Genomic DNA, 14,546 nt, shown 5'->3' on the forward strand with positions numbered 1-14,546 from the left:
TGATGAAAATGTATTTATTCAGACTATTCCCATTCAATCTAATGTATATCCATGAAAAATATAAACAAAAATAAAAAGTAACCACATTTGCCAACTTCTCCACTTTTTCATACAAACCATACAAAATGAGTTATGAATAAGTCAGCAGACTAAGCAAAGGAAATTCCCATTCCCATTCCCCCCTTTACTCTAGCGAGGTGGAAAGCCTCTATGTGGCCCTCCTCTACCTCTGAACCCTCCTCTGTCTCCACGGAAATTTGGTCGATTTCTTTCTCGACCTCTGTCTCCCCCTCTTCCAGCATTTGGTCCACCACGTCCCCCCCTGGGTGCTCCGCCACCACGGTCTGACTTTAGCTTAACAGGGGGAGACTTGGGCCGGAGCCTCTCTATTTCTTCTGTGCAGCCAGACAGATGGGAATTAGGCAAAGCAAAATGTGTGGCGTAGGTTTCTGGATTAAAGTTGGTATTTGTCAAAGTAGGACCCACTGTCAGCCAGCCTGGAATGAAAGAACGACCAAAAATGAAACACATGTAATGACATAAAAAACAAAACAAACACAAGTTAACTACATTTTCCCAAGAAAAGAGCAAGTTGATCGCACCTGGTCTAATGGTTGAGTCTCTTCCAAACAGGTGCAACCTCCTGCGGCCCAAACAGAAGTGCTCAATGATGTGGAAGATCTCCACAGGCTTCTCTACATTTCCCATCTCGGGCTCCTCTGTGATGATCAGGTCAATGTCTACATTGGCATGGATGAAGTCTCCATCAGTACTCCTACGCACTGTTCCTTTGATTCCCATTAGGCAATGCTCCTGGAAGGAACGTGTTTGTCACAGTGAATCATAATGCAGTTAATTACACAAGTTATATCTATCATATAGCAAACAAGACATGAAGGCATCTCTGTTTGTGTGTATGCATAAAGTACCTTGGTCCTTTGGAATACTGCTTTTGGATCCAGTGCCTTGGTCTTTCCTGGGTTATTCTTGTTGGTCTTGATCCAGCAGATATCCTCACACCTCCTAAAGCCCCACTTCCTCAAACACTGAAATAGGTGCAATAAGGATTATTATGATGGGCCGGTGTATTGCATGGACTAAACAAGCATTTGATTTAAAGTTGTTAATGCTGAGAGCTTACTTTTTATTTTATATTTATCTGTGAGGATTGTTTTTGGGAATTTTTTTTAATTGTTATGGCAGTAGTAGTTACAGTATTCATTTATAGTATCATTTATTAGTAATAGTAATACACTGGAATGATGTACACTATGTTTAAGACAGTAGTTTAGGGCTGAGGCTTGTTATGCGTGAGGCTTTATAATCATTTATGCACATCATATTCATATTACGTCATATTATATTATAGCAATGTGACATCTAAATGTGAGATGGATGAAACATCTCTCTCTTTCCTTTTCAGTTCTTTTTTTCTCTTCTTTGTGTTTGTATCCTTTTCTCTGAGTGTTTTGTTGAAATGTATGTCTAATAAACTGAATGCATCAGCTCCTGCACTCTCCAGTGATTTTTTTTTGTGGAAACTTTGGCTTTAATTGAATTTTATAAAGGATTGAATCCACTCCATTTTGGCCAGAGGGAAACTCGGGAGCCCTTAAAGCTCGCCCATCTACTGTATTCTAGATCAATGAGTAAAACAAACAAAAACAAACCAAATTTCTGAATATCTGAATGCACTTCACAAACAGTTCAAAACAAGTTAAAATGTAAATATTTTCTCCCTATTTTCTTTATTTTGTACAGATAAAGAGACGGACAAATAGCAGAGATGTAAACAAGTTAGGGTAAGTGACCAAGAAAACTGGCAATTGAACAAGGAGTTTAAAAAAAACAAACATCAAACCAACCGAAAGAAAGTGGAGCATGTGATCATTGTTTGACAGGTGTGGCTAAATGAAGGAATTTCCCCCTTACATTATACAACATTCAGTGATGTAGGGAACTCTTCTCACACACAAACACACTTTCCATGTAATATATGATTATTTATTAAGCATACTGAATTAAATTGAAGTAATTAATATAAAATATCAATCTTATTTTTATTTTTTTTTTTTTTTTTTTCTGTTATTGTGATATTTCACTAAATTCAACTTTGATGCATTGGCAATACTGTTTTCAGAAATTTAATTTGTCGCTCCACAGCATTTAATTTCCTAAATCAATGCGTGAACACATTCAGACTGTCAGTCGTCTGACACAACTACATTTGCTCCAGTTTTAGAATCTTAAAGTTCAATCAGCATACCCAGCTTCACTCAGTAATATTAAAACATCATTTTAATGTAAACTGTGACAAGAATTTTCCTTTGATTCCCATTGGGCAATGCTCCTGGACGGAACGTGTTTGTCACAGTGAATCATAATGCAGTTAATTACACAAGTTATATCTATCATATAGCAAACAAGACATGAAGGCATCTCTGTTTGTGTGTATGTATAAAGTACCTTGGTCCTTTGGAATCATGCTTTTGGATCCAGTGCCTTGGTCTTTCCTGGGTTATTCTTGTTGGTCTTGATTATTTTAATGTAAACTGTGACAAGAATTTTCCCTCATCCATCACAACATGATTTGATTGATCCTGTATCAGTGTGTCATGTGGCTAAAGCTAAATCAAATCAGCATCAACAGTAACTACTGCAGTAATGAGGAACTGTACCTGTAGTCAACAGAGTGACTGTGTTATGTAAGTGCATGTTATCGGCGCTGCATGCTATATAATTGATTCAGAGCTGATTATTAATCTATGTTGTCCAGTGATCACGGTCTCTGACATTACATTGATAACAGACTGGTATAAATATGGTGTTGTTAAATAACTGGATTGAGCTTTCTGTGTTTACAATGATGTAAATTTCTGAAGAACAAATCTGTGTTTTTGCACCAACTGAGTGAATGAGGAAATGAAACTGTGAGTCATACTGCTTCTTGAAATTCAGCGGGCTGGTGGATTTTCTCTGCGTTAAAAGCATACTGAATCAACAGGTTCTGGGCAAGTGAAAATATTTCACATGCCTTAAAAGACAAAAAAACCCCAGGAACAAATAAATAAAATCTTAAACCCATCTCACAGTGATGCAAAATTGGCTCCAGGAGGTAACCACAGGCAGAAAGAATGAGGAAATTGTTCACCAGGCTCTGTAGATGTCATGTACGCAGGCATCTGCCAGTGTCAACAAAACAAATTTTCCCAAAAAAAAAAAAAAAAGTCCCGCCTTATTTTTAGCTGTGCACCAGTGTTAATTTTGACGGCAAATTTTGATTTAGTTTTAGTCATGGTCTTTTGACGAAAATGTAATTTAGTTTTAGTCATAATTTAGTCATTTGAATAGTTTCAGTCGACGAATTATCCTAAGAATATAGTCGACTAAATCTACAGTTGACTAAAATATAAAGGGTGTAAAATGTAAACGCTTTTTCTTCAGTTCCCTTGAATTAATTATACACACTTACACAAAATTAAACATTTATTAATAATATTAACATTAGCGTTTCACCTGCTTCCCACACACCTGATCGTTAACAGCACCTTACTGAGATAATACGAGCATTCAGAGCAGGACACGCTCTGAAAAGTACAGGGCAGTGTTCAGGACTAAGATCAGGAAAGGCTAATCCACCGTGGTGTGGTGATTTTCTCTAAACACAAACACTAAACTGGTTTGCAGATGTCGTTTAAGATTTGTCATGTTTTTACCCGAGATAGTCGCCCCATATGGTTTACTCATCGTTTTGTTTGTCACAGCGTCAAAGGACAAATGTGTCCATACATCGGCTCTTCTCTTTCTCCCTGCTGACATTGTTTACATAACTTGGTTCTATCGGAAGTAAAGAAAACTCACAGGTTAGTTTGTCCTTCCCGGGTTTAGAGTTTTTGTCGTTGACGAAAACTATGACAAAAATATTTCATCAATGAAATTAACACTGCTGTGGACACAGTGGGCAGGAATGCACGTGATGAACACACATTGAGCCCGTGATCAGTCCACAGTGCACGTGTTCCGTCCACTATCAGTCCACAGTCCTTCGCAATAAGGTTGAAGGGGCGGATGGCCTGCGTGCACAACATGTATGCTGTGGATTAATGATGGATGACTGGGTGTGCTTAGCACACTGGAAGCATACAGGAAAATCAGTACGTCCTACCAATGCAGCGATCTGCTGTCATCCGCAATGCATAGGTTCAGCACTGTTACTGATTATCCCGATAGAATGGAAAACATTGGGTCACCACAGGACTGAATGCTTTTGACTGAATGTGGAATTGTGTTACCATTCTGCCCAAGTCCAGGCCTTCACCAGAACCACACCACAGAAAGACAAAGGAACGCAGAGCAGATATCTCTTCTATCTCCAGTCTCATGATCTACAATAGCAGTGGGAAGGAAATGGAAAGAAGAGTAAGTGTACATGATATCACAAAGATTCTCTGTGGGGAGTGAGTAATTATTCACTTAACTGTTCTTTTCTAGCTCATAGGCTGCCTTTAAAACAAACAAACAAACAAAAACACTACAGGTGACGGACTGATTTCTAACAGATTTTCACATCAGCAGGTAAACAAGGCTGTTTCACAGGGCCAAACTGATGTCCTTTGGGATATACTTCAAACCAGCCACTTCATTTATACACGGTCACATACAGTGGGTACGGAAAGTATTCAGACACCTATAAATTTTTCACTCTTTGTTTCATTGCAGCCATTTGCTAAAATCAAAAAAGTTCACTTTATTTCTCATTAATGTACACTCAGCACCCCATCTTGACAGAAAAAAACAGAAATGTAGAAATGTTTGCAAATTTATTAAAAAAGAAAAACTGAAATATCACATGGTCATAAGTATTCAGACCCTTTGCTCAGTATTGAGTAAAAGCACCCTTTTGAGCTAGTACAGCCATGAGTCTTCTTGGGAATGATGCAAGAAGTTTTCCACACCTGGATTTGGGGATCCTCTGCCATTTTTCCTTGCAGATCCTCTCCAGTTCCATCAGGTTGGATGGTGAACGTTGGTGGACAGCCATTTTCAGGTCTCTCCAGAGACGCTCAATTGGGTTTAGGTCAGGGCTCTGGCTGGGCCAGTCAAGAATGGTCACAGAGTTGTACCAAAGCCACTCCTTTGTTATTTTAGCTGTGTGCTTAGGGTCATTGTCTTGTTGGAAGGTGAACCTTTGGCCCAGTCTGAGGTCCTGAGCACTCTGGAAGAGGTTTTCTTCCAGGATATCTCTGTACTTGGCCGCATTCATCGTTCCTTCAATTACAACCAGTCGTCCTGTCCCTGCAGCTAAAAAAACCCCATAGCATGATGCTGCCACCACCATGGTTCCCTGGTGGGATTGTATTGGGCAGGTGATAAGCAGTGCCTTGTGTTCTCCACACATACTGCTTAGAATTAATGCCAAAAAGTTCAATTTTCTTCTCATCAGACCAGAGAATCTTATTTCTCATAGTCTGGGAGTCCTTCATGTGTTTTTTGGCAAACTCTGTGCAGGCTTTCATATGTCTTGCACTGAGGAGAGGCTTCTGTCGGGCCACTCTGCCATAAAGTCCCGACTGGTGGAAGGCTGCAGTGATAGTTGACTTTGTGGAACTTTCTCCCATCTCCCTACTGCATCTCTGGAGCTCAGCCACAGTCATCTTTGGATTCTTCTTTACCTCTCTCGCCAAGGCTCTTCTCCCACAATTGCCCAGTTTGGCTGGACTGCCAGGTCTAGGAAGAGTTCTGGTCATCCCAAACTTCTTCCATTTAAGGATTATGGAGGCCACTGTGCTCTTAGAACCTCGAGTGCTGCAGAAATTCTTTTGTAACCTTGGTCAGATCTGTGCCTTGCCACAATTCACTCTCTGAGCTCCTTGGGCAGTTCCTTCAACGTCATGACTCTCATTTGCTCTGACATGCACTGTGAGCTGTGAGGTCTTATATAGACAGGTGTGTGCTTTTCCTAATCAAGTCCAATCAGTTTAATTAAACACAGCTGGACTCCAATGAAGGAGTAGAACCATCTCAAGGAGGATCAGAAGAAATGGACAGCATGTGAGTTAAATATGAGTGTTGCAGCAAAGGGTCTGAATACTTATGACCATGTGATATTTCAGTTTTTCTTTTTTAATACATTTGCAAAAATTTCTACTTTTCTGTTTTTTCTGTCAAGATGAAACAAAGAGTGAAAAATTTTAAGGGGTCTGAATACTTTCTGTACCCACTGTACAAGATAACAACTTCCCCACCTTATTCATTTATTAAGATGTAGTAAAAATCTTCAGTATATATTGACATGAGAGCCCACAGTGCTAAATGCAAACCAGCCAAAAGAAAAAAAACAAACTATACACACATCATCCCATGTCCAGAAGCGCTCGGTGTGGCTGATGCCTGATTCTCTGTAGTACTCCTCTAGGGGAGGCTCAAGCAAAATCACATCAAATTTGCACTTCAAATCCTTCAGGTCAAAGTGCTCTGGGTCTGCCTGGAGGTACCTAAACACACAGATACACATACCCAACTTGAAATGGTCAGTGAGTGCTTCAATTCAACTATAAATGAACTGCACTGACAATCAGATAAATATTAATGTTCATGTCTTCATTTAGCATACATGGGAGGAGTGTTGGTGGTGGAGATGAGTTCGTCCTTCAGTCTGATCAGCTCACGGAGTTTAGGGTATTCTTCAAATCGGTCTGCCAAGCCTTAACAACAGAAGAGGCGCAAGTCAGACCCACGGAGACGCATGTAAACACTCATACAGCCAAGCGCACACTCACCAACATCTCTGATGAAGTTCTGTGGCCTATGCCCAGTGTCCACAAAGTGCTGACAATAGTCATTGTGAGGATTCAAAGACTGGGTACCCTGAGAATGAAAAGATTATGAGAGGCAGTCAAAAAGGAGTAGAAACAGAATAGAAGAAAGGATAATTAGAAAAAACTCAATTAAAAAAAAAACAGCTGTATTTTATCACACATTTAATGTATGCAGTATTAAAATGTTATATTACAAAACTACATAAAAATTTTTCCAATTCCGCTTCTTGATTCTGAAAAGCATCTCAAACAAAGAAAAAAATGGAGACACAAATTCAGCTCTGCTGTATTGTTAACTGTCAAATTAAACTGAAGTTCTATAAACTGGTCAGCTGGTCTCAGTTATCAGTGCTGTAGTTCAGTATTCGCGAACAAGTTTACCATCATCTTGTGAATCTGATTATTATGTCAATCGATGGATCTAAAAACTTTGTCTTGTTGAATTACAAGACTGCTTCGCCGATACCATTATTTTAACTATTGAGTTTGGCATTTACATTCGGAACAATATAAGATTTAACCAACCCTTTTTTTCCATTCCTTTCAATAATTACTTTACACAAAAGAGTTTCTAAACAATATAAAGTATTATGATACATGTAATTAGTTTGAAAATACTCCACTGAATATCCTCCCAAAAAATGTTCATACTGGCAAACAATACTGTTCCTTCAGGTTTGCCATTAAAGACTTGTTTATCATACAGAGAGATGTTTGACTGCTAATTACTTAAGAAGCAGTTTCAATTCAATTACAATTTTATTTACACAGTGCCAAATCACAAGTCATCTCAAGGCATTTACAATATAAAATCATTTTGAATATCTAACACCTGATAATGACGCTGTTACATTTTCTCTGTGGCTGCTGTTTTTTGTTTTTCTCTTTTAGTCTTTCAAGTCAACCCATTAGCATGTTTTATACTGCATCAAATCCTCTGGCCACTAATTATATTTCAAGCGTTTTCTAAATGTGGATGAATCTTGGCTGTAATCAAGAGCAGAATCACCAAAGCCAAATTTATAACTTGGAATTTAAATAAAGCTTTTATTTATCATTTTACAGCACAGTTAGTTTTACAGTTAAGAAGTTGGGCCCAACAGTGGCAGCTTGATAGTGCTGCACCTTGTAGCAGCTGACACTGGTAACTGTGATATAATCTGGAATTGCTGACAAGGAAAACTTCTTTTTGTAATGGTCACTGTGCCTTGCTTATCAGGACATTTCTAACTGGCAATACAAAATTTAAATCAGACAAAATATCTATATAACTGAATACAAAAATAAATTGCTGATACAGAAAAATGTTTTAACCTGCATTCCCCCTGGAAAAACTTTCCTAGTGACCAGGAGAGTCTGACAAGCAGTTTATACTGCTCAGATTATTAATAATATTAGACTTAGAGCACTGCTTTTAAATCTATTTCTTTATTAACTTCTTTATTGACTTGTAATCAGTTTTCTCTCTTCCGAGTTGATCATTCTTTGCCAATCAATTTGAAATATGGAGGCAGAAGAAGAAGTAGTTGAAAGTGTACAGGAAGAACTGGCAGTAATGAATGGGCAATCATAGGTGTTGTGGTGACAATGTTGTGACATATAGTTACATGTTTGAGAATGAGAATGTCAGGTCACAGCATTAGTGACAGTGTATGGTTTCAGGATTTGCATTTACAACATACCTATGGCAGCTTTTATGCAGAACCAGAAATCCCACTTTAGTTTTGAAAAGACTCCTTTGTCACATGTGTGATTGTTTTGCAAAAAGCATGCAGGTACTGATAAATGGAGGTGATAATCTTGGTGGTGAATTATTTATGAACTGGGAGTCGAGTGGGGTTGGGTAGGGTGAAACTGGGTGGGGTGGGAATTAGGAATTTTGGTCGTTTGGCTTGCAGCACTGTATACAAAAATGTTGGTACCATTTTGTTAAAGAAAGAAAACCACTGAAATAACTTGAAACTGATATAATAATGAAAATTGAAAACTGAAAGTGAACTAATGAAAATCAGACATTACTTTCTATAGTTCAACAGAATTATTTAAAATAAATAAATAAATAATGAAACTGGCCTGGACAAAAATGACTATCTCTCTAGAAAAGATTGAAAATAAGTTGCCCACAGGGACACGTTAAACTAAGGTGTGCACTGTACTTTGCATCACAGGTGCCTTCTAACTTGTAATGAGTCAGTCTGCCTATTTAAAATGGTGAAAAGTAGTAACTGTACTGTTTGGTATCATTGTGTATAAAACACTGAACATGGACCACAGAAAGCTAAGGAGAGAGCTATCTCAGGAGATAAGAAAGACAATTATTAACAAGCAAGTTAAAGGTAAAGGCTACAAGACTATCTCTATGCAGCTTGATGTTCCTGTGACTATAGCTGGTTTTTACGGTTCACGGGACTATAGCCAACCTCCCTGGACATGGCCACAAGAGGAAAACTGATAACAGCTAGAAGAGAGGGATAATACGAATGGTAACCAAAGAGCCCAGAAAAACAAAAAGACTCTAAGGTCAAGGTACATTAGTGTTGGAGCTAACCATCTGACAATGTTTGAGCCAAAAAGGACTTAATGGACAATGACCGAGGAGGACACTGTTGAAATCAAATCATAAAAATCATAAAAAATGCATATTGATAAGTCTCGAAGCTTCTGGAAGACTGTCCTTTGCACAAATGAGTTAAAACTGGAGCTTTTTGGCAAATCAACTCTGTCCACAGACTCAAAACTGAAGCATACAAAGAAAAAGAAAAATCACTGTACCTACAGTACTGTGAAACATGGAGAAGGCTCGGTTAAGTTCTGGGCCTGCTTTGCTGCATTTGGTACAGGGTGTTCTGAATCTGTGCAGGGTACAATGAAATCTCAAGACTATCAAGACATTCTGGAGCAAAATGTGCTGTCCAGTGTCAGAAAGCTTTGTCTCAGTCGCAGGTCATGGGTCCTCCAACAGGATAAAACATGCAGCTAAAAACACCCAGGAATGGCTAAAAACTAAACATTAAACTGTTCTGAAGTGTCCTTCTATGAGCCCTGATCCAAATCCTATCAAACATCTGTGCAAGGAGCTGAAACATGCAGTCTGGAGACAGCACTCTTCAAACCTGAGACGGCTAAAATACCTGGGCCAAAATACCTGTCGACAGGTACAGAAGTCTCATTGAAAGTTGAAGAAATTGCTTGATTGCCTCAAAAGGTTGTGCAACAAAATATTTTCAGTCAGTTAGTATTTATAACTGCTTTTGTTCACATGTGTATTTCTGATCAAGTAAATTGCATCTTTATTATTATATGTATACACTTATTTTATTTTTTACAATGTATATATTTTATACATTCTTGTATTTTCTGTATTTTTAATATATTTTATTTTCTGTATATATTTAGATTATATTAGATTATTATATTTTTATTTTAGAAAGTTTGACTTTCTATTGCATGGCACTGAACAGGAGCGGCCGTCCAATCTGACTGTACATCCTGTATAATGATAATAAAGGCATTCTATTCTTCTGTTCATTCTATTCCAACAAACTTTTACCATTTGAAGGCAGAGGTCAAGCAGCCTGGGGCGTGAATAAAAAGAGGAAGTGGGGCGAACAGAAAACATGAGCCATATGTAACGAGGTTATATTTTGTTAGTTTTATAGCAATTACATTATAAAGTAAAAAAAAACCAAAAACAGAATACACCACCACAATCTTGCGAGAAAATGTCACATTGACAAATTTTATGGAAATGGGACTTGGCAAAGAAAAAGCAGACTTCTAGTCCATTCAAAAATTTCCTCTCTCTTAAAGTTACTTGACTCTTAGTGTCGAAACACAGCTTCAGTGCGCCCATGTAAAAGAGAGCCTGTGTGTGAAAAGAAAGTTTCCTAACCTTGAGAAAAGTACTTGAGTCCTTGTACACTTCCTCATATGGATTGGTTTCATCTGGTTGCTGCACTTCCAACTCATCCTGAAACACAAAAAAGGCCCAAACACACAAATGAACAATCAGATTTCCATTTACGCCTGAGACTGAGAACACTGGGTTAGCAGATGAATTCAGCTGAATTTATAATAAAGTGAGTGAAATGCAGGTGAATTGCTAATTATAATCATTATGATAAAATTAATCTCCATACTAACCAATGGAAGATAAGACACAAAAGTAGAAATCACATCAAATCAGTTAGATGGAAAGTGAAGAGATGGGACATTTTGAGCCTGATAAATCTGCCTGGATATCACACCAAATATATTTACACCAAAGTCACCGTAACTGAACCTCATACTTCACATTCTGGTCTCATATTTATTCTGGTACATCTGAATCAGTTCCAAAGAAGTTGGGTCGCTGTGTGAAATGTAAATAAAATTTGATTTTTTTTTTTTTTTTTTTTTTTACTTTTTTTGGAATTGGGGTTGTAAATCTACCCTTCACCTTACACAACCTACAACCTTTTAAAACCTATTTAACACCTCAGGACCACTCGTTTGCTCCGGCCCTCGTCAGGCAATCATGAAGTGCTTTGAGAGGCTGGTTCTCCAGCACATCAAGGACCATCTCTCCCCCACTTTCGACACCCATCAGTTTGCATATTGTGCAAACAGATCCAAAGAGGACGCCATTGTTGTAGCACTTCACTCTGTGTTGAACCACTTGGAGAAACAGCACAGCTACACTCGCATGCTCTTTGAGAATTACAGCTCAGCCTTCAATACAATCACACCCTAGACACCCCCCCCCCCCCCTCCCCCATGTTCCTGGATAAATGACTTCTTAACCAACCAGCCCCAGACTGTGAGACTTGGCCCCCATCTCTCATCCACCCACACACTAACCATGGGCTCCCCACAGGGCTGTGTCCTGAGACCCCTCCTGTACTGCCTCTACACCCATGACTGCAGTCCGGCCCACAATGACAACCTCATCGTCAGATTTGCTGTCGACACTACAGTGAGTGAGCTCATCTCAAGAGGAGATGAGCCAGTCTACAGAGAGGAGGTCCTGAAGTCGATAGTCTGGTGTTTAGAGAACAACCTGGGGCTAGGTCAGTCCTGTGTTTCCTGTACATCAATAGCAAGTGTGTGGAGAGGGTCCACATGTTCAGGTTTCTTGGTGTCCTCATTCTGATGATCTCTCTTGGTCAGATAACATCCCAGCTGTTATCAAGAAGGCTCAACAGCGACTTCACTTCCTGAGGGTCCCAAGGAAGAACAACCTGCTGACGTACTGTATCACAGTATGCTACAGCAGCTGCACTGAGACAGACAGGGTGAGGCTTCAGAGGGTAGTCAAGACAGCACAGAGAATCGTTGGCTGCCCTCTCCCCTCCCTGATGGACATCTACACCTCCCACTGCCTCAGCAGAGCCAAAAACATCGTCAAGGACAGCTCACACCCTGGGTTTGACCTGCTGCCCTCTGGCAGGCGCTACAGGTGCATCAAAGCCAGAACAAACAGACTTACTCACCACCCTGAACTCACACTCACACACACACACACTGCAATACCCACATCTATGTGCAATATTATATTATTCATACTGAACAATATCTATCACCCCTATAATGTGCAATATCCAAAATTCATTCACCAAGTTCAATCCTCACCCATCTCCATCTTCATTATTATATGTATATGCTTATTTTATTTTTTACAATTATATATTTTTTATAGATTCTATTTTATTTTTCTGGACATTTATAGAAGTTTTATTTTATATTTTAGTGTGTGATATTCTACAGCATAGCACTGAACAGGAGTGGCCCCCCAGTCTCATTGTACATTCTGTAGAATGACAATAACAGCATTCTATTCTATTCTATTCAACTAATCCAGATGTTTTCAAGCTTTTTGGGCCCAAGTCACACCAAATTTCAAGGTACATATGTATAGATACTTAAAGAAAAGGGCCCCAATGTCATCACTAATAATGTCAATGAAAATTTTAACTGTAATGTCAGTTAAACACTTCGGAGCATGGCTTTGCCATAAACTCCACTGCTTTATCACATATGCATAAAATTATAAGATACTTTCAGGCAATTAAACATATATTCCTGCATATAATGTGTAAATAGTACATTTCAATAAACTAATAATGTTTGTTTGGACACAAAATCCCCAGGCATAGCAATTTGTAACGACTGCTTTGATTGATCTTAGAAACTAATAATTAAGAACAATGCACAGCTTGACGGCTCATAGCCAGAGGTTAGCTGTACAATCCACACCATGTGGAACCACCCTTCCCTGGAGGGTAGAACTTCTTCCACTTTTAAAACACACCAACATAAATAATCAACAACTTGAAATGCTCACTCATGTGATTACACTCACCTTTTGTTCTTCCACATCCTCCTCAGTGTCCTCTCCTTCTGTCTGTGCTTTCCTTTTGGAAAGAGGGGCCGTGCTATCATATGAAGCCCTGCAAAACAAATACATCTTTCAATTTCTACATTTCCTTAGTCCCAAAATACAAAACAGGTACTTGGTAGTGAAAGTGACAACAAATGCATTGCAGTAAACCAAAAAAGAAAAAGGATGCTTCAGCATGTTAACTGGAGGAGCTGGGGATTGAGCCACCGACCTTTAGATGCCACAGCCACTCCCAAATGTACAAACACATCAGCTTACCTGCATGTTTCTCTGGTCTCCTCGATCTCTTTTAGTTCGTCTTTACTGTGTAGGACAGCTCCGATGCTGTCTGCGCTTTCGGCTCCCAGCTGTGGCAAGAAAGTAACAAATAAAGTCAAACGTTCTTACGTTGTATTAACTAAACAGTGCATACCACAAAGAAACATTTGCTTAATTTCATATGATTTCGTATCGATCTGCTTTGCCTCTCTTGGTGGTTTGTTCTGCTGTTACGTGGCTTCATAACTGCAATGGCTCCTCAATACATTTGTGTCATGTTTTTAGATTTACACTGAAGCTACTTCTCCTGAAGTCCTCCCGAGGGCGACTATTGTGAATGTTTAAAAGGGGTACGCAAGTTATCGGCGCCCACGCATGGATACGCTCGACACAAGTCGCTGTGAAAGCTTATTCTGTATATAACACGTGCTGCTCCAAGTTATTAGCAGACCTCCGACAGGTGAGTGGTTAAGCTGGGAGGCAGCTACACAGTAACAACTGGGGGCTCATTGTGTACTTGCCTGTTGAGCTAACAGCTGCCGCCTAAGTTTTTGCCTCTCGCGTATCTCTTGAAGACGACTGTTCATTTCTTCTCTCGTACTGTGTTCTGAGAAATTATTAAATACCCTTGATTGCTGGTGCAAATAAAATATTTCCTATAAATCTAATAGCTACTTATAACGGTAGCTAACAACCGGGTAGTACAGGATAGCCGCCGGGACGGGGGGGCGGACCATAGGTGCAATCGATTTCGACACCAGTACACTCAGCCTCGAGTTCGTGCCGCTGCGCAGGTGGAGTTTGTTCAAACTGAGGGTCAAAGGCACATGGGTATTTGCATGTTGCTACTGCCTTGGCTACTTAACTGGATTTTTTAAACAACCGCAATTGTATAAACAAGGTTGTAGTCTTGAGAATAGAGTACTTTACTGTCTGACCCGGTAACTGCTGGTGTACGCCGGTAATAACTAAAGAGCGGACGCCTTTGTAAATGAACGGACGCCGTGCGATGATGTCAGCATTTTCGGAGCATGTCTTTGACGTTTCCTGAGTCCTCTTCCAATCAGAGAAAGTTAGTTTCTCGAGGGCTT

At 39.4% G+C, this 14,546-nt stretch overlaps 2 protein-coding genes across 2 annotated transcripts in view; one reads left to right on the forward strand and one right to left on the reverse strand.

Moving 5' to 3' along the window:
* mettl14 (methyltransferase 14, N6-adenosine-methyltransferase non-catalytic subunit) lies at positions 1-14,332 on the reverse strand. Its single transcript, XM_030733373.1, has 11 exons — positions 13,977-14,332; positions 13,456-13,544; positions 13,159-13,246; positions 10,711-10,788; positions 6,780-6,867; positions 6,614-6,704; positions 6,353-6,494; positions 4,293-4,385; positions 930-1,046; positions 603-813; positions 1-497 (listed from the first exon to the last, which is right to left on the reverse strand). The coding sequence occupies exons 1-11, from the start codon at positions 14,040-14,042 to the stop codon at positions 190-192; spliced, it is 1,371 nt and encodes a 456-aa protein (XP_030589233.1). The 5' UTR covers positions 14,043-14,332; the 3' UTR covers positions 1-189.
* prss12 (serine protease 12) overlaps positions 13,809-14,546 on the forward strand; it is a 24,077-nt gene continuing 23,339 nt past the window's right edge. The window contains exon 1 of the mRNA XM_030733360.1: positions 13,809-13,915. The gene's annotated coding sequence lies outside the window, so the exon portion shown is untranslated. The remainder of the gene's footprint in view (positions 13,916-14,546) is intronic.

Source organism: Archocentrus centrarchus, chromosome 1 (assembly GCF_007364275.1).
Source record: "Archocentrus centrarchus isolate MPI-CPG fArcCen1 chromosome 1, fArcCen1, whole genome shotgun sequence".
Taxonomy (NCBI): domain Eukaryota; kingdom Metazoa; phylum Chordata; class Actinopteri; order Cichliformes; family Cichlidae; genus Archocentrus; species Archocentrus centrarchus.

Bases quoted from the DNA above. Each gene is read 5' to 3' on its own strand.
- mettl14 (XM_030733373.1), bottom strand. From the start codon at position 14,042: ATGAACAGTCGTCTTCAAGAGATACGCGAGAGGCAAAAACTTAGGCGG. The intron at 13,545-13,976 runs GCAAGTACACAA...TTCTTGCCACAG, and splicing joins GGCAGCTGTTAGCTCAACAG to CTGGGAGCCGAAAGCGCAGA. The intron at 6,495-6,613 runs GTATGCTAAATG...CTGTGTGTTTAG, and splicing joins ACCACCAACACTCCTCCCAT to GTACCTCCAGGCAGACCCAG.